A 19,081-nucleotide genomic window follows, 5' to 3' on the forward strand; every position below is an offset into this window, starting at 1 on the left:
GTCTGTGAGAGGGACATTCTTATTTCCACCTCATAGACGGGGACACAGACATTCCAAGAGCACCTTTTATAGAGTCAGTAAGTAGTAAGCGGCAACCAGGACAGGAACCTGGGTCCATAAGACTCCAGATTTGTCCTCTGTAACCCTGATGCTAAGCTGCCACCCAGCTCTCCCTGAAAACTACTCTTCCCCAAAGCACAACACAGGCAGGAATGCCAACGTGAGTGGAGGCGAAGAAGGATATCAAAAGAGGGCCGAGTCGTCTAACATAAAACAAAACCAAGGTTCACAGGACACATTACTCAAAGACAATAAAACCTTAAACTATGTTTATCATATTCTGGATGATACATGCACCTCCTGAAGCTGGTAATTCTGGAACAGGTAATTTTATAACACATAATAGCACTTTAAATAATGGGTAGTCAGCCCGTTAATGAACTCATCCCAAATGGTTGTTAAAACAGAAGCATATTTCCCTCTTCTTTTAAATAAAATTCTTGATAGAAATCATCTATGTTCTTCCATAAAATGTCCTGGGTTTCATTATCAGAAACCAAACCTTGACTGAGGCAGAAAGACTACTAACATGACTCACTGTGACATTTCCTGTGTCCTTAACCTTGTACTCAGGATATCATCATGTTATTTAACTAGTATTTAGCACGGCAGGATTTTATCTAATTCTTTGCTGGAAATAACGCCAGCGCTGTAGTTATGGTCCCAGCTCTGCCGTTAACTATTGGTGTCACCTCTGGCAGGAAACTTTCTGTCTTTGAGTCTCAGAACATTCATCAGGAAAATAAATGTGACGAACTCCAGGATGGCCTCTGAGGACACTTTGTGTCTCAAAAAGTTTATGAAGAAGCTGACAAAGACGTGAATAGCAGAGGTAGACATACATTTCAAAGCAACTGTTGGTACTACGATGAACATTTCTCCTTGTCAGTTAACTAACTCTGTCTACTGAGCTCTAGGGTGAACATTTTCATTTCCATCTGCCCAGAAGTACAATTCTGGGGAATCCCAAAGTAGGTGGAACGCTGCACAAACTCAAGGATGGATGCAACCTGACAACAAAAATACAGACACAAAATCTAAGCTAGGCCATTCTTCCAGGTGTTGAGATTCTTGTACAAAAGAACAGTCAGATTCCTTGATGCATCTGCAGTGGGATCAGTAATATGCACGGGGCCAAAATAAGTGTCCAGAGACAATGGTTCAGGAAGTGCCCACTGGCGCTGGTGATGGGCTGATCTTGTGGCATGATCTTAACTGTGTGTTGTTCCTCTTTGCTTCTCTCTGGTTCTCCAGCCTCTCCAATGATCCGACAAGCCACCCAACATCCATCCATTTTCTGCTTCAGTTAGTCAAAGTGGGGTTCTATTGTTTGCAACCAAGAAGACCAGCCAGCATGGCAATAATATAAAGAATGAGTTGTAAACGACCTCAGTGAAATGAGAAGAATTCTAGAACTAGTTTTCCGGCCTAACTGGGGCCAAAAGCGAGTGAACGTTCTATTAGTGTTTAAAGATGGAAATCTGGAAGCCCGTGGTATGTAGCAGAAAAGCAATTAACTGCGTTATCTTATAATCACTCAGATTCAAAGAACTTCTTAGAATGATGTGCCCAGTGGAGACAAGGCTGAGTGGTTGCTACCACAGAAGCCGAGAAAGGTATAAAGAGTGTCATGTACTCAAGGCCCGTGGGCTGAAGTGAGTGCTTCTAAGGGCACTGTTCGGCTTAGGAAGACAGTGACAAACTGGCACCCCTGAATTCTCGGTTCAAGGTGTGGGGTGCAACACAAGGATTAAAGGCCACTCCAGACTGGTAGGTGCCACCTTTAGTAAGCAAGAAAACACACACGTGAGGCCTGTCTCGGGCAGTTACAAGATGACCTCCGCACCTGCCCGCCAGAATCTTAACTGGGCTCAGTCACACAGACCATCCACTGGCCTCAGTACCGCTTTACTGTCTCAAGGCTGAAGGTGAAAACCAAAGGTACGGACTGATCCTGCAGGTTGCCAAATTACATCAGTTAAATTTGCTTCCCTTTCGTAGAAGAGATCTAATGATATAGTGATAAGGAGGGATACTGTGATGAGTGGGACCTCAAGATGTGACATGGGGATACACGACAAGGTTCAGAGTACCCAGGCAGGATTCTAAACCCACAGCCCTCAAGGCAGACCCTCATCCCTTGTCTGCTGGGGCACTCCTCTGAAAGATATACTTTGTAACAAGAAAATAAATAGCCTCATACCCCATTCCCACCATTCTTCAATGTCTTCATCTGTAGGTAGAGTTCTACCCACTGTGCTCTGGAAAGGTCAAGTCAAACTTAAATCTGGAAAAAGGATTATATATTGTTTATAAGACACTATACATTTACATTGGTTTGAGGGTGCTAGATTATGGAGGAAAGGACGAAATTTTAGATGGGGCTAAGATATACTGACATAAATGTATTGATTCTGGATTCAATGTTGTAGCTTCAGAGCTGGTCTTTTGGGGGTTAGATGATCAGTGGGTTTTTGACAGGGGCTTGGTGGGATCTTGTTGGAGGAGATAATGGGGAGGACGTGACCCATGAGCTAGACCCTGGCAACTGGAGGTCTCTCATCCCCTCTCCTGTCCTTGGAAGTTATGTTCACTGGCTTTCCCAGCCCTAGAAGCTGCCTAAGACTCATAGTCTGCCCAAGTACCATACTGGCTTCCCGGATAAACATTTTTATGGTTGAAGTAGCCAAATTAAAAATATTAGAGATCTCCCTCTACCATGGCAGGAAATCAAAAGCAATACTGCAGATGGGGCTTTCAGAGATAAGTAATGCCCATCTTCATGGGTAGCAATTCTTGGCATTTGTCCATTTTAACTGGATATGTTATTAATATATTGTCTTGAGCAACCTTAATCAAATGTATAAGGTAGTTTTACAGATGTGGTCTTTTTAATGCAAGAAATCAGTACACCCTTGGCAACACATATGCAGCTTGAATTTGGCCAATGCTTTTTCCTCCAAAAGGAATTTCCTTTCACCCTAGAAAGGAGAGCAACACGTCCTCACCAACTTGCCTCAGAGTGTTCTCAGAGTGCTCCCTGAAGCAGCAGCAGCAGCAGCAGCCCCTGGAAACTTGTTAGAAAGGCAAATTCTCCATCCCGCATCAGACCTACTGATTCGGGAGGTGGGGTCAGTGATCTGTGTTTTAACAAGCCCTACAGATGATTCTGATGCACACTAGAGGGTGAGGAACACCGCCCTGGAGTAACATCAGCTCTTCAGCTCTGTGCCTTAATTTCATTTGACCAGAGACTAGAGACTCTAAGCATATTACTGTTTCATAGGCCATCACACTAGCCCATCTTATTTAGGACAGAAAGCTGGTGAGGTCATAGATACATCCCAATGAGGATATGAACCCTACATAAATAAAAGGGGTCTTCCACCTTGATTCTACTAACAGTTCCTGGCAGACACGGGGCACATCTATGGAACACCTGTAGATAATCAGCCCAAGACCGCTCATGAACTGGGTGTTATCTGGTGACCTACTTATGACATCAGGTGTAGCCAATAGCATTCCTTCTTCAAGTGGCCGGAGTAGAACTTAAAAGACAAGGGAAAGCTACTGCTCATACCCTCAGAATGCCTACTTCTGCCATACGACACCGACACCTTTTCCTTAAAACACACTGGCTAGCTCCCCATGCTATAATGACATGATAATGGAAAGAACCATAGCATGGACCTGGGCTTGCTGTTGCTGTAAGATTCTGAAGAGAAACTCTGGGTTAGAAGGCTAAGAGAGAGGAATCTAAAGAGGAAAAATATTTTTATTTTAAAAAATATATAAAATATATAGAGCTAAGCCTCTGCAGAGTGCTCTTGTGGTAGCGTCTTGTCTATACCTTGCCTCCCTTTGTACTAAAGCTGCAGATTATATAAACATTTGTCACTTTTCTGAAGCCCCTGGTATGTGGAAGAAGCCACTTTACTAGTGACCAAGGCCAAGTGACTGTCAAGCATCTGATTCTGAGCTTAGGATTTGTGCTTTCTACTTCTGGTGACACACACAGTAACTCAAGAAGTGGTAAGAGCTTTATTTCCTACCTTAATATGTCACCAAAAAGAAATCCAATTTCCAGTGACAGTAATGAAAACAGAGAAAGTGAAGAAGTTTAAAAAATGGTTGAAACAAAAGTGGTGCGCCGTAGCTAGGAAACAGACTCACTAAAGAGCTAAAGGGGTCCTCAGCCGTTTACACTTCACAGAGCAAATACTTTCAAAGTGGCTACAAGAGTCTAGAGTAAATTCTTTGAGATTGTTAATTGACTAGTATATAATCAAGTGGTGCAAACTTTGCCACTTATTATCATGAATGTGACCAATCTCAGGCAAGTCAACTTCTTTTTTAAAAATGCAAAGCAGGGCATGGGACATAAGAAAAGAATAATAAGCAGAAATGTGCATTATTTCCACAACAGAAAACTTATTACTTTTAAAGTACTTAGGTAGCTCAGTGGTAAAGAATCCAGGGGAGACATGGGTTTGATCCCTGGGTCAGGAAAATCCCCTGGAGTAGGAAATGGCTGCCTCCTCCATTATTCTTGCCTGGAGAATCCCATGGACAGAGGAGCCTGGCAGGCTACAGTCCATTGGGTCGTAAAGAGTTGGACATGTTGAGTACAGCATAACCACAACAACAAAGCAGTGAGCACTATAAATTTTAAACTATTTCTCCAAATGAGCTTTCCTTTGGAAATTAGACAAAATAATCTTGGCACTGCAAAATAATCCATCCACTAAAGAGTCAATTTTTAAATTTAAAAATTGTTACTTAAGGGGATTTAAGTAACAAATTTAAGCAAAATTAAGTAACAAATTTAAGTAAAATGTGTTACTTAAGTCCCCCCTACTTAGAGGAACTTCCCTGGTGGTCCAGCGGCTAACACTTGGTGCTCCCAGCGCAGGGGGTCCAAGTTTGATCCCTGGTCAGGAAACTAGATTCCACATGCCAAAACTAAGATCTGACACAGCCAAACAAACAAATAAAAAGAAATATTAAAAAGAAATAAACTTATAACTTAGAGAGTGTGGCCAAGATGATGGAGCAGGAAGACTTTGAGCTCACCTCCTCCCACAGGCACACCAAAATTACAGCTATGTACACAGAATCTACTGATGAACATGACCTGAAGACTAGCAGAAAAGATTTTCCACAACTAAAGACATAAAGAAGGAACCACAATGAGACAGGTAGGGGAGGTAGTGATACAGTACAGTCAAGATCGACTCCCCAGGCTAGGCAACCCACAAACGGAAGGATAATCACAACTGCAGAGGTTTTCCCCAAGGAGTGAGAGTCCTAGCCCTACATCAGCTCCCTAACCTGGGGGGTCTCACACTGGAGAGATGAGTGCCCAGTATGCCTAGCCTTAAAGGCTAGCAGCACTGCACACAGGAGAGCTAGAGAGATGCAAGAAAGAGACATTCCACGCTCAAAGGGCACATACAAAACTTCACAAGTGCCAGTGCAGAGGCAGTAATGTGACCGGGTAAGACCACCTTGCTGATCTTAGAGAGCCTCGCAGAGAGGCAGAAGGCAAGGGACGCCTCCTGGGGAAACAGACACTGGCGGCTCCCATTTGGGAAGCTCATTCTACCATGAGGACAATGGTGCTGGCAAGTGCCATTTTTGAGTCTTCCCTCTAGCCTCTTAGTGGTGGGAGGGTCCACTACCACTGGTGGCCACCAAACAAGGCAGGGATGTGGCAGCCAGTAGGGCCAGGGACCAGACCCGCCTACCAGGGTGCCCACAGCAGTCAGCCCTGTCCCATCAGGAGGACCCACACAGTGGACACCCTCAGAGCATATGGCCCTGGTGACCAGAGAGGAGTGTTCTGCCAGGCCCCATGCGATGTCTCTTACATAAGACCAGTTCTCCAAGACTGGGAAACATAACTGACCTACTTAATACATAGAAATAAACACAAGGAATTTGGCAAAATGAAGAGACAGAGGAATATGATCCAAATGAAGAAATAAGACAAAACCTCATAAGAACTAAGTACAGTGGAAATACGCGATCTACCAGATAAAGAGTTCAAGATAATGACCACAAGATGCTCAAATGAATTCAGAAGAATGGATAAATACAGTGAGGAATTTAATAGAGCTTAAACAAACTACCACACAATTGCACTCATTTCACATGCTAGTAAAGTAATGCTCAAAATTCTCCAAGCCAGGCTTCAGTAATATGTGAACCGTGAACTTCCAGATGTTCAAGATGGATTTAGAAAAGGCAGAGGAACCAGAGATCAAATTGCCAACATCCACTGGATCATAGAAAAAGCAAAAGAGTTCCAGAAAAACATCTATTTCTGCTTTATTGACTATGCCAAAGCCTTTGACTGTGTGGATCACAATAAACTGTGGAAAATTCTGAAAGAGATGGGAATACCAGACCACCTGACCTGCCTTCTGAGAAATCTGTATGCAGGTCAGGAAGCAACAGTTAGAACTGGACATGGAAGAACAGACTGGTTCCAAATAGGAAAAGGAATCCGTCAAGGCTGTATATTATCACCCTGCTTATTTAACTTCTATGCAGAGTATATCATGAGAAACACTGGGCTGGAAGAAGCACAAGCTGGAATCAAGATTGCCAGGAGAAATATCAATAACCTCAGATATGCAGATGACACCACCCTTATGGCAGAAAGTGAAGAGGAACTCAAAAGCCTCTTGATGAAAGTGAGAGAGTGAAAAAGTTGGCTTAAAGCTCAACATTCAGAAAACGAAGATCATGGCATCTAGTCCCATCACTTCATGGGAAATAGATGGGGAAACAGTGGAAACAGTGTCAGACTTTATTTTTCTGGGCTCCAAAATCACTGCAGATGGTGACTGCAGCCATGAAATTAAAAGACGCTTACTCCTTGGAAGGAAAGTTATGACCAACCTAGACAGCATATTCAAAAGCAGAGATATTACTTTGCCAACAAAGGTCCATCTAGTCAAGGCTATGGTTTTTCCAGTAGTCATGTATGGATGGGAGAGTTGGACTGTGAAGAAAGCTGAGCACTGAAGAATTGATGCTTTTGAACTGTGGTGTTGGACAAGACTCTTGAGAGTCCCTTGGACTTGCAAGGAGATCCAACCAGTCCATTCTAGAGGAGATCAGCCCTGGGTGTTCTTTGGAAGAAATGATGCTGAAGCTGAAACTCCAATACTTTTGCCACCTCATGCGAAGAGTTGACTTATTGGAAAAAACTCTGATGCTGGGAGGGATTGGGGGCAGAAGGAGAAGGGGACGACAGGATGAGATGGCTGGATGGCATCACCAACTCGATGGATGCGAGTTTGAGTGAACTCTGGGAGTTGGTGATGGACAGGGAGGCCTGGCGTGCTGCGATTCATGGGGTCCCAAAGACTTGGACAGGACTGAGCGACTGAACTGAACTGAAAATTATAAAGAAGAATTAAACAGAACTGAAGAATATAAGAACTGAGAGAAAAAAATATACTCCAAGGAATAAACAGTAGATCAGATAATACAGAGGGCCAGATCAGTGAACTGGAATACAGAGTAGTAAAAATCTCCCAAGCTGAATTGAAAAAAAGGAAAAAGAATTTTTAAAAATGAGGATAGTTTAAGAGACCTCTGGGATAGCATCAAGTGTACTAACATTTGCGTTATAAGGGTACCAGAAGAAGGAAAGACATAAAGGGGCAGAGACTTTACTGGAAGAAAACTTATAACTTGAAAGACTATAATTCACATTCAGGTACACCTTGAACAAACATCAATGAATGAATACATAACAAATATACAAACTAGAGTAATAAAAATATAATATCTACAAGCTGCATTCTCAAGGAAAGGTGATAATCACAACTCAACAGTCTTCCCATGGTCTAAAAGAACCACATCCCTTTGTGGAAGGCTCTCCTGAAATCATAACTAATATCCTAGACTGTGGAATGTCAAGGAATGGCCCTAGGAACCTTGTGCCTATCAGCAGAGACTCCTAGGAGAAATATTGTCCCTTGTTTCCATACAGGTCTAACTTGATTCTGCAGACTCAGAAGTGGTCAAGGCGCTCTTTCTTTTAATGCAGAACAATGTCAGGAAGGAAGGTAAGTTTATATCTTTGTTTAAAATGCAACAGTGGCCATTATACACACAACTGATCTGGAATACTTTTCCATATCTATTTCACTTTAAATGACTCAATACATGACTTTCAGAATAGTTACACTTATTTTCAGAAAGTCTTCCCTAAAAAAATACAGAGGTTAGTCATATTAAACATTTTCTTTTGCATGGGATAGAAGCGGGGTCCATTAGACTCATTAAAAAGCAGATGAGTATGTTTAAAAACCAGTGCCCAATAGAAGCTGACTCTTTTCTTAAAAGTTTGTTTATACAGTTTTTCTCCATCCCCTTATTTCTAATTGAATAGAGACATTTGAATAGTGCGTATTAACAGGTGAAAGGAAAGGGTTTTTTGGGCTCACTTCCCTTTAGACCTTTCAAACGTGGAACCACCACGTGCTGTTCCAAACACAATACTTGACTTAGCTTTTGCCTAGGCCTTAACGTAGGCAATTCAAAAGAAAAACACAATATTCCGGTTTCCATTTTCCCTACATCAGTCTCAGCTCTTTTTGGATGAAATTAGTCTCTCAAGGGACATCAACCTCACAATTTGAGAAACAATGCTCTAGATATGAAACAAAAAGCAACACAATGGAAAACCAGCAACCATTTGTTTTTACACTTGGAGAGTTACACTGTACAACATCCTTTTCATGATAAAGCCAAGTAACTACTCAGAATTGTAAATTAACTCTTTGTAATACAAATCACTTCAGCCTCAGACAATAAAATAAGGGGAAAAAAATCAAAGTCCTTTATTTCAGGTAATCTCTGAAACAGAACTAAAGGACCAGGATATTTTGGTCAGATCCTTTGGTTTGTGATAAATTTGACTTAAAAAATTTTATCTGGAAAGTAAATAACATATAGCACATATGCTGCTGCTGCTAAGTCGCTTCAGTCGTGTCCGACTCTGTGCGACCCCATAGATGGCAGCCCACCAGGCTCCGCCATCCCTGGGATTCTCCAGGCAAGAACATAGAGTACTTTAACTGAGACCTGAAAAGACTGAGCAGATGAAGAAGGGTAGGTATTGAGGCAGTGGATACAATATATGCAAAGGTATAGAAGTGAGAGGGGATAATATGAATCTGAGTTCTACAAACAGGTCAGTTTGACTGAAGCAGAGTGTATAATGTGGCAAGGGGCAAGACGGGAAGCTGGACAGGAAGGCAGGGTCACATACAAAGAACGTTGGGTGCCATGCTGGTCAGGTCTGTATTTTTCTGGCTTTAGGGAAATAAAGAATTTTAACCCCAGAGAGGACTGCACATATTTGCATATCAGTAAAATCGCTCTGGCACCACCACAGGGGACAGACTGAAGCCATAAGATTTTATTTTCGATCTAAAAATTCTGACAAGACTTTGTACCCAAGACATGGATGAGAAAGAGAAAGGTAACACTGATTAGAGGTTAAAAAAAAATCTCCCAGCTTAATTTTTATTGAAGTTTATAAAGAAGCAGCAAAGACTGAAATTAACACATGACATTCTAATCTTAGGAAGTATTTTGTTGTTGTTATCTAATAAGGTCAAGGGTAAAAAAAAAATACATAAAATAGTTTAAAAATGACACTATGGTCCATGGTGACAGAGAAGACTGCATCAGACCATAGTCTCAAATCACAAGCAAGTCACAACTTCTTGGGGCTTCAGTTTTTCACCTATATAATGACAGGTTCAAAGTTTCCTAACCTGGGCTATAAACAAAAGTATATTTCAATATAATTGGTTTCCTTTGTAATCCTACTCATTTTATTTAGAATTCTGAGAATGCATCAATGGCACAAAAGAGGATAAGAAACTCTGCGTGATATTTAAGTCACTTGCGTGCATGCTAAGTTGCTTCAGTTGTGTCCAACTCTGTGACCCTACGGTGGCTACGTAGCCCGCCAGGCTCCTCTGTCTATGCGGATTCTCCAGGCAAGAATACTGGAGTGGGTAGCCATTCCCTCCTCCAGCGAAGCTAGAGCTGAAGCTCCAACACTTTGGCCGCCTGATGTGAAGAGCCGACTCATTGGAAAAGACCGTGATGCTGGGAAAGACTGAAGGTGGGAGGAGAAGGGGATGACAGAGGATGAGGTGATCGGATGAATTCACGGACTCAATGGACATGAGTTTGAGCAAGCTCCAGGAGATAGCAGACTACAGGGAAGTCTGGCATGCTGCAGTCTATGGGGTTGCAAAGAGTCGGACAGAACTTAGCGACTGAACAAGAACAACAAAGACTGACTTAGGTTGATATTATTTTGCCTTTCCATTTCCCTTTCTTCTTTTGTAGACTTAGGTTAATGCTGATATTAAATGACTGCTTGGTATCTTTCTTTTACATCCTTAAACCAACTGAAAAGTGACTTATGGAATAAAACTCAATAGTAAGGGGTAGGAGAAAGTTTAGTGCATGAGGAAGATTATATAATGAAGAAATTAGTAGTGTCAGCAATCAAGTAAAGGAGGACATTTCTTGGGTATGTCCACACACAAAACTACCTGGGAAAGAAGCTAGGTAAATAAAAAAATAACTCTTTCAGGGGGTCAAAAACAATTGGTTTTAAAAAGACATGCATGAAACAAAACCTCATTCTTATCATCTTAAAACTACAGTAGTAGTAGCAGGGAGGCATCTCTCTCTCTATTCATAATGGTACTTCTCTATGATAAGGAACTCTAAAGAATCTGAATTTTAAGGTCAATGTCAGCATTCTAACTCCAAATGTATTAGCTATTACACAAAAAAGGAAACCAGATTAAAAAAAATTTTTAAGAACGCTATAAGAAATGAGTTATAAAACACATATTAGAGAAAATGTGAATGAATGTTATAATTATTCCTTGAAGTTACTCACACTACTTGATTTGATCAGATTAAACAATCAAAATGGTTCTGATTAGCCAATGGAAATCTCACCACATCATCTGTTCAGTGCTCAAAATGACAACTTTGCACTGGCTTGGAAATCTACTGAAAGATTACAGTAATACACTGATAATTTGCCATATCTTTTAAAAGTACTTCTACTCAGTAATCAAAAGCCCTCCTATTTCAGACACGAGTCTACAATGAGGTAGCTGGACAACTATTCCACTAAACAAGGGAAGACTGCAAAATCAAGCCTAGTCCGTTTTTAAAGCTGTGTCTATATTAAAATTGCCGGGGTTTCAACTCTTAGAAACAATCTGAGGAAATAAGTCTTTACCTTTCTCAGCCTTTCTGGAGAAAATCTACAAAAAAATTTGTCATCTTACCTTCACAAAATTTATCATCCTAATAGATCTGTAGGAGAGGACAGGCTCCTGTCTCTACAGGTAACTCTTTCTTCCCACACCTCCCTAGCCATCTGCATATCTCTAAAGCAGACGCAGGCAACTGAGGCACCTGGGGCAATCTTTACTGTCACTCTGCTCCTCCCTGCCGTGAGGTTTCTTTTAAGGTCGGGCAGATCTCAGGGAGAAGGAAAAGGCAACCCACCCAGTACTCTTGCCTAGGAAATTCCATGGATGGAGGAGCCTGGTGGGCTACAGTCCATGGGGTTGCAAAGAATCGGACACGACTGAGAGACTTCACTTTCTTTCTTTCTTTTTACAAAGACTACTTAAGCACTATACTTAAAAAAGACACTTCTTAGCAAAACACTATCTACAGCCCCCAAATCCCCAAAATCTTCTAGTCACTGATTTGCTTCAGACAAACAGGCCCAAGTGAACATAACAACTACTCATGAAAATATATGTAGTCCAAGCACTTTAGTCCAGGCAATAGAAGATTATATGTTCACGGAATTAGTAAAAATTCAGAATTCACATTTTTTACCATGAGGAATTACCAAATTGACTCAGGAGAGCAAAATATCTGCCAGGTGCACGATATTTCAAAATCATTCACAACTATAATTCATAGAGAATGAACCCTATCTTAGGCAAATCCACTAAACAAAGCCACAAATGTACACAAAATATAAGCCAGTAGGGAGATTTAATTTTCAAAGGCATTTATTCAAAGTAGGACTTATTTACAACTTGAAGAAATCCCTTACTGTTATCTTTTTCAAAAAAAGGTTGCATTTATAGCTTATTCCAGAACAGAGCATAAACTATTCTTCCATAAAGATATGAAGAACTACTCACCTCCATTTCTACAGCAGCAATACTCTGGTCATAATGACCCATCAGATTAGGGAAAAATGTCATGTTGTAGGCCATTTTCATACATCTGGGAACAGTAATTGGTTCACAGGTGAAAAGACTGTGCCCTCTTACCAGGGGTAGAAAAATACATGTCCACAAAAATGTAAATGTTTCCATTCTCTTCAAATTCCTAATTTCACCACATGGCTTGGATTAATCACTCTTCATTCTCAGATTTCCATCCAAAGATAAAAATGTTCAAATTCCTCATTTGATTATTTTACCATTTTGAAGGAAGCTCTTTTTCCTGAAAATGAGTTCTGGGTCAATTACTGTAAAAACAATCAAAAGGGTGTATCAGCAACATTTGTTATCGACTCAAATGCAAACGTCAAAGTGCAGAGTTTCATGCTAGGTAATTAACACTGGGAAAACGACGGAAAATTTCGTCCCATCAATTACTGTTCCACCTGCCTTGGCACAGAATCTGTGACTTGCGGAGGAAATCTCATCTCTAGGGACCGGATGACCGGAGGTTCGTGCTGTATGGAACACAGGGTAAAAGCGGGGCACTGGATGAGTGAAATGGAGAAAATGGTGGGGCTGGGAACAAGTTAATGAGGATTAACAGAACTGTAAAATCTAAAAGGCCCTGTCGGGTGTTTTATTACGCACAAGAAAACTGAGTTGCAGGGAAGATCTCACGAGTTCTTAAATTCTTTAAAGACTCTAAAAGGGCCAGCTTTTGTGGCACTCTTCTGGAGACTAACTTTTGTCTTTAAAAAGGCCAACCAGAGGGAGACTTCTAGGATTCCTACTGCGGAGGAGCGAAACGAGTGTTCAAAAGGCTGGGGAGGGGGAGGGGAGTAGCGATCTCACAGAAAAGAAAAATGAGCAAAGCTGTCCCGGGAGGCCGACGGAGTTTCGGTGGGAGGGAAGCTGTGGGCACTGAGCCACGAATCGTCGCACCCGTCACCCCATCCCCCCAACACACACACACACACACACACACATGTACGTCCCGGCTTCCAGCGCCGGGCAGGGCAACTCACCCCCTCACCCCATCCCCCAAAACACACACACAGAGCCACGAATCGTCGCACCCCCTCACCCCATCCCCCAACACACACACACACACACATATAGCACCGGGCAGGGCAATGCGCCCCACCCCCGGGCACCTGCCCCAGGCCCAGCGCCGTGCTCCGCGTCCCTGGCCCCGCGGGGACCAGCATCGCAGAGCCCCAGCTTCCTGGGAACCTCGGGCCGGCGCGGACCGTCCGGCCGCAGCCTTTCGCGCACCTGCGGCTCGGAGCACGCGCCCCCTACCCACCCCGCACCCCTCCAGGCCCGCCCCGCTCACCCCGCTCGCCCTGGCGCCCGCAAGCCCGCCCGCCCGCGGCCACTCGCCCAGTTGGCGTCCGAGGAACCTCACCTCGGGCGGCGGTCGAAGGCACCCGTTCCTCCCCGTCCCCGTCCAGCCCACCGTCCCCCTGCGGCCAGCGACGGCTCCAGGGAGCGTCCGGGACTCCGGCCACCACGGGAGCCGGGAGTCGCACGGCCGGGCGAGAGCTGAGCAATCCCGCGAGACAGCGCCGCCAGGTCGGACGGGCAGGTCCCGGCTCGCGGCGGCGGCGGACCTGGCTCTCCGCCCGGGCCCCACCCGCGCCGCGCCGTCCGGGTCTGGCTCTGGGCTCGCCCCACCCGGCAGGGGCGAACAGTGTTGCGGGGGCGAGGTCCAGCTGCGGGGCCTGGGGGCCCCCTCCACCTCGCCGTCTCTTCTGTGCCGTCCGCAGGGGTTCAGCCTAGAGGGTTTTTGTTTTTTCTTTTGAAGTTCTGATTGAGTCCCAGATAAAACTTCTTTTAGAAAAACCCAATTTATTTCGAATTTCAGGAGCCAAGAATTTTTAAACGGGGCCAGTTTGCTCTGTAAAGTCCATTGCCCAAGTGACCTTAGAGGGTGGGTAATTTCCTGGGTATCTGTCCTAAAAACAAAAACAAAAACACCTGTATAATTTATTAATTCAGGGTGTCTGGTCACTAACTGGAGACACAGGTGGCAATGATTTCAGGCCTGGCAGGTCCTGTGGTTTACTGATGCAGAACCGTATTAGAAAGTTGAACTGCTCTAGAAGTCAACCCAGTTTTTAGTACCAAAAAATGGCAACCCACTCCAGTGTTCTTGCCTGGAGAATCCCAGGGGCAGGAGAGCCTGGTGGGCTGACGTCTATGGGGTCACACAGAGTCGGACACGATTGAAGTGACTTAGCAGCGGTGCCACACATCATCTCACGGTGCTTCCCTGTTCATCCCTCCTTCCCTCTTAAAGTTGGAAAATCACCAGATCTTACTGTAACCAAGTTTGGTCTTTTGCAGAATGTCATACCCTTCTTTTTGTCCAGTGGAGTCAAACAGTATGTAGCCTTTTCAGACTGGCTTCTCAGGCTCTTTCACGGAGTAATATTCCTTCATGTCTTCTTGCGTCTTGATAGCTCATTTCTTTTTGGTGATAAATAATATTGTATTGTATGGATGGACCACAGGTTATTTATCCATTCACCTACTGAAAGACATCTTGGTTGATTCCAAGTATGAGCTCTTATGAATAAAGCTGTTATAAACATTTGTGCACAGGTTTTTGTGTGGAAGTAAGTTTTCAGTTCCTTTGAGTAAATACCAAGGAACCAGCTTGTGTGGTAAGAGTATATTTAGTTTTATGTGTTTTTAAAAAGTGCCAAACTGTCTTCCAAAGTGGCTCTACCACTTTACATTCACACCAGCAGTGCTTGAGAGTTCCTGCTTTTTCACGACTTGCCAACATTTGCTATTGTTAGTGTTCTGGATTTTGGCTGTTCTGATAGGTATTTAGTGATAGCTCTGTTTTAATCCCAGGGACGGCAGAGCCTGGTGGGCTGCCGTCTCTGGGGTCGCACAGAGTCGGACACGATTGAAGCGACTTAGCAGCAGCAGCAGCTGTTTTAATTTGCATTTCCCTGATGAAATTTGATGTGAGCATTTTTTCATGTGCTTTTTTGTCATTTGAATATCTTCTTTGATGAGGTGTTTATTAAGGTCTTTGGCCTATTTTTTAATTGGGTTGTTTGTTTTCTTATGGTTGAATTTAAAGAGTCCTGTGTATATTTTGGATATCAGTTCTTTATCAGTTATATCTTTTGCAAATATTTTCTCCATGTCTGTGATTTAACGTCTAATTCTCTAGACCTCATCTTTCATAGAGCAGAAGTTAATTGATTTTAATGAAGTACAGTTTATTAATTATTTCTTTCATGGATTGTGCCTTTGGTGTTGTATCTAAAAAGTTGTCACCAAACCCAAGGACGTCTAGATTTTCTCATATGTTATCTTCTAGGAGTTTTATAGTTTTGTGTTTAAATTTAGGTCTGTGATTCATTTTTAGTTAATTTTTGTGAGAGCTGTAAGATTTGTGACGTTGATTTCTTTTTTCTGCATGTGCACATCTAGTTGTTCCAGCACTGTTTGTTGAAAAGATGGTCTTTTCAACTTTGTCAGGGATGAGTTGATTTTCTTTATATGGGTCTGTTTCTGGGCCCTCTGTCCTGTTCCACTGATGCATTTGTCTATTCTTTCACCAATGCCGCACTACGTTGGTTACTGTAGCTTCGTAGTGAGTCCAAGTTGGTAGTACCTGCTTCCAACTTTGTTCTTCCTCAATATTGTGTTGGCTATTCCGGGTCTTTTTCTTCTCTGTATAAACTTTAGAATCATTTTGTCAATATCCACAAAATAATTTGTTGGGATTTTGATTGGGATTTCATTGAATCTCAATAGATTTGGGAACGAAGATCATGGCATCTGGTCCCATCACTTCATGGCAAATAGATGGGCAAACAGTGGAAACAATGGCTGACTTTATTTTGGGGGGCTCCAAAATCACTTCAGATGGTGACTGCAGCCATGAAATGACCAACCTAGACAGCATATTAAAAAACAGAGACATTACTTTGCCAACAAAGGTCCATCTAGTCAAGGCTATGGTTTTTCCAGTAGTCATGTATGGATGTGAGAGTTGGACTATAAAGAAAGCTGAGTGCCGAAGATTTGATGCTTTTGAACTGTGGTGTTGGAGAGAGCTCTTGAGAGTCCCTTGGACTGCAAGGACATCCAACCAGTCCATCCTAAAGGAGACAGTTCTGAATATTCATTGGAAGGACTGATACTGAAGCTGAAACTCCAATATTTTGGCCACCTGATGCAAAGAGCTGACTCATTGGAAAAGACCCTGATGCTGGGAAAAATTGAAGGCGGGCGGAGAAGGGGACGACAGAAGATGAGATGGTTGGATGGCATCACTGACTCAATGGGCATGAGTTTGAGTAAACTCTGGGAGTTGGTGATGGACAGGGAGGCCTGGCGTGCTGCAGTCCATGGGGTTGTAAAGAGTCAGACACGACTGAGCAACTGAACTGAACAGAACTGAGATTTGGGAAGCACTAGTTGGAGAGTGCTAACATCTTTGCAATATTGAGTCTTCCTATCCTTGATCATCAGGTATCTTTATTTCTTTTTTGATTTCTTTCATCACAGCGTTGTGGTTTTCCTCGTTACAATCTTATTTACACTTTGTTAGGTTTATGCTCAAACATTTCATTTTTAGATATGCTATTGTAAATGGTATTGGAATTGTTTGCTTTTAATTGGTATTGTACTTTTTATTTCAAATTCACTTGTTCATTGCTGGTACATAGGAAGGGAATGGGATCTGTGTTAACCTTGTATCCTGCAACCTTACCTGTAACCTTAGTTACAGGTGTTTTTAATAGATCTTTCCAGATTTTCTACATAGACAATCATGGCATGTGTAAACAGAAACAGTTTCATTTCTTCCCATCCAATCTGTATACCTTTTACTTTTTTTTTTTTGTCTCATTGCCTTAGCTGGGACTTCCACTACAATGTTGATAAGGAATAGTGAGAAGGAACATTCTTCCCTGGTCCCTGATGGTAGCAGGAAAGCTTCTAGCATTTAATATTATGTTAGCTATAGGTTCTTTAGTAGAACTTTTATCTTAAATGGGTGGTAGATTTCATCAAGTGCTTTTTCTGCATATATTGATAGGATTACATGATTTTTCTTCTTTACCATGTTGATGTGATGGATTGCATGAATTTTCAAATGTTGAATTAGTCTTGCATACCTGAGATAAATCTGAAGTCTGCTCTGCTGAAATGAATATAGCTACTGTAGCTTTCCTTTTTGGAGAAGGCAATGGCACCCACTCCAGTACTCTTGCCTGGAAAATCCCATGGATGGAGGAGCCTGGTAGGCTGCAGTCCATGGGGTCGTGAAGAGTCGCACACGACTGAGCGACTTCACTTTCAGTTTTCACTTTCATGCATTGGAGAAGGAAATGGCAACCCACTCCAGTGTTCTTGCCTGGAGAATCCCAGGGACGGGGTAGCCTGGTGGGCTGCCGTCTATGGGGTCGCACAGAGTCGGACACGACTGAAGCAACTTAGCAGCAGCAGCAGCTTTCTTTTTATTTATTTACTTCTTTTTGGCTGTGCTGGGTCTTTGTAGCTGCAAGGGCTTTTCTCGTTGCGGCGAGCGGGGGCTACTCTCTACTTGTGGTGCGTGGGCTTCTCATTGTGGGGGCTTCTCTCGTTGCAGAGCATGGGCTCTAGAGCAGGTGGGCTTCAGTAGGCTCAGTAGTTGCGGCTCCCGGGTTCTAGAGCACAGGCTCAACAGCTGTGGTGCACCAGCTTAGTTGCTCCTCGGCCTGTGGGATCTTCCCAGACCAGGGATCAAACTATGTCTCCTGCATTGGCAGGTGGATTCTTTACCACTGAGACACAGGGGAGCCCTAGCTTTCTTTTGATTGGTATTAGTATGGCATATCTTTCTCCATTCCTTTACTTTTAACCTATATGTGTCTTTATTTTTCAACTGGATTTCTTATGGACAACACATTGCTGAGGCTTGTGTTTTGATCCATTCTCATAACCTCTGCCTTTTAATTAGTATATTTCTACCATTGATGTTTACAGTGATTATTGATATGGTTGGGTTAATATCTGACATTTGATGCTGTCTTCTATTCATTGACCTTGGTCTTGTTGTTATTTCTGCCTTTCACTTTTTTCCTGCCTTCTGTAGTTTTAATTGAGCATTTTGTATAATTCCATTTTCTCTTCTTAGCATATAAATTATTACTTCTTTTCCTACTATTTTTTTAATGGTTGCCCTGGAGTTTGCAATATATATTTACAACTCATTCAAGTCCACTTTCAAATAACACTGTGCTGCTTCAGGAGTTGTACAAGTGCCTTATAATAACAAAGTATTCTTAATTCCTTTCTCCCACCCTTTATATCATTGCTATCACTCATTTCACTTACACATAAGCTATCATCATTGAATGAGTAGTTGCTATTACTATTTTGAACAAACTATTATCTCTTAGATCAACTAAGAATAAGAAAAATAAAGGTTTTAGTTTGCCTTCACTTATTCTTTCTCTGGAGAAGGCAATGGCACCCCACTCCAGTACTCTTGCCTGGAAAATCCCATGGACGGAGGAGCCTGGTAGGCTGCAGTCCATGGGGTCGCCAAGAGTCAGACATGACTGAGCAACTTCACTTTCACTTTTCACTTTCATGCATTGGAGAAGGAAATGGCAACCCACTCCAGTGTTCTTGCCTGGAGAATCCCAGGGATTGGGGAGCCTGGTGGGCTGCCGTCTATGGGGTCGCACAGAGTCGGGCACGACTGAAGGGACTTAGCAGCATTCTTTCTCTAATGCTTTTCC

General features: G+C 42.8%; 1 protein-coding gene across 2 annotated transcripts in view; it reads right to left on the bottom strand.

Moving 5' to 3' along the window:
- FZD6 (frizzled class receptor 6) overlaps nt 1-13,856 on the bottom strand; it is a 36,474-nt gene extending 22,618 nt beyond the window's left edge. The window contains exons 1-2 of one of the 2 annotated variants that reach the window (XM_003586904.6): nt 13,729-13,856; nt 12,294-12,600 (exon numbers count right to left, since the gene is read on the bottom strand). In XM_003586904.6, the coding sequence (XP_003586952.2) occupies nt 12,294-12,470 (177 nt within the window). In that variant the 5' untranslated portion in view covers nt 12,471-12,600; nt 13,729-13,856. Of the gene's footprint in view, nt 1-12,293; nt 12,626-13,728 lie in introns of both variants that reach the window. The other variant, XM_010812158.4, reaches the window with a different exon arrangement.
- Nucleotides 13,857-19,081: the final 5,225 nt, after the last annotated feature.

The sequence above is a fragment of the Bos taurus genome, chromosome 14 (genome assembly GCF_002263795.3).
Source record: "Bos taurus isolate L1 Dominette 01449 registration number 42190680 breed Hereford chromosome 14, ARS-UCD2.0, whole genome shotgun sequence".
NCBI lineage: Eukaryota > Metazoa > Chordata > Mammalia > Artiodactyla > Bovidae > Bos > Bos taurus.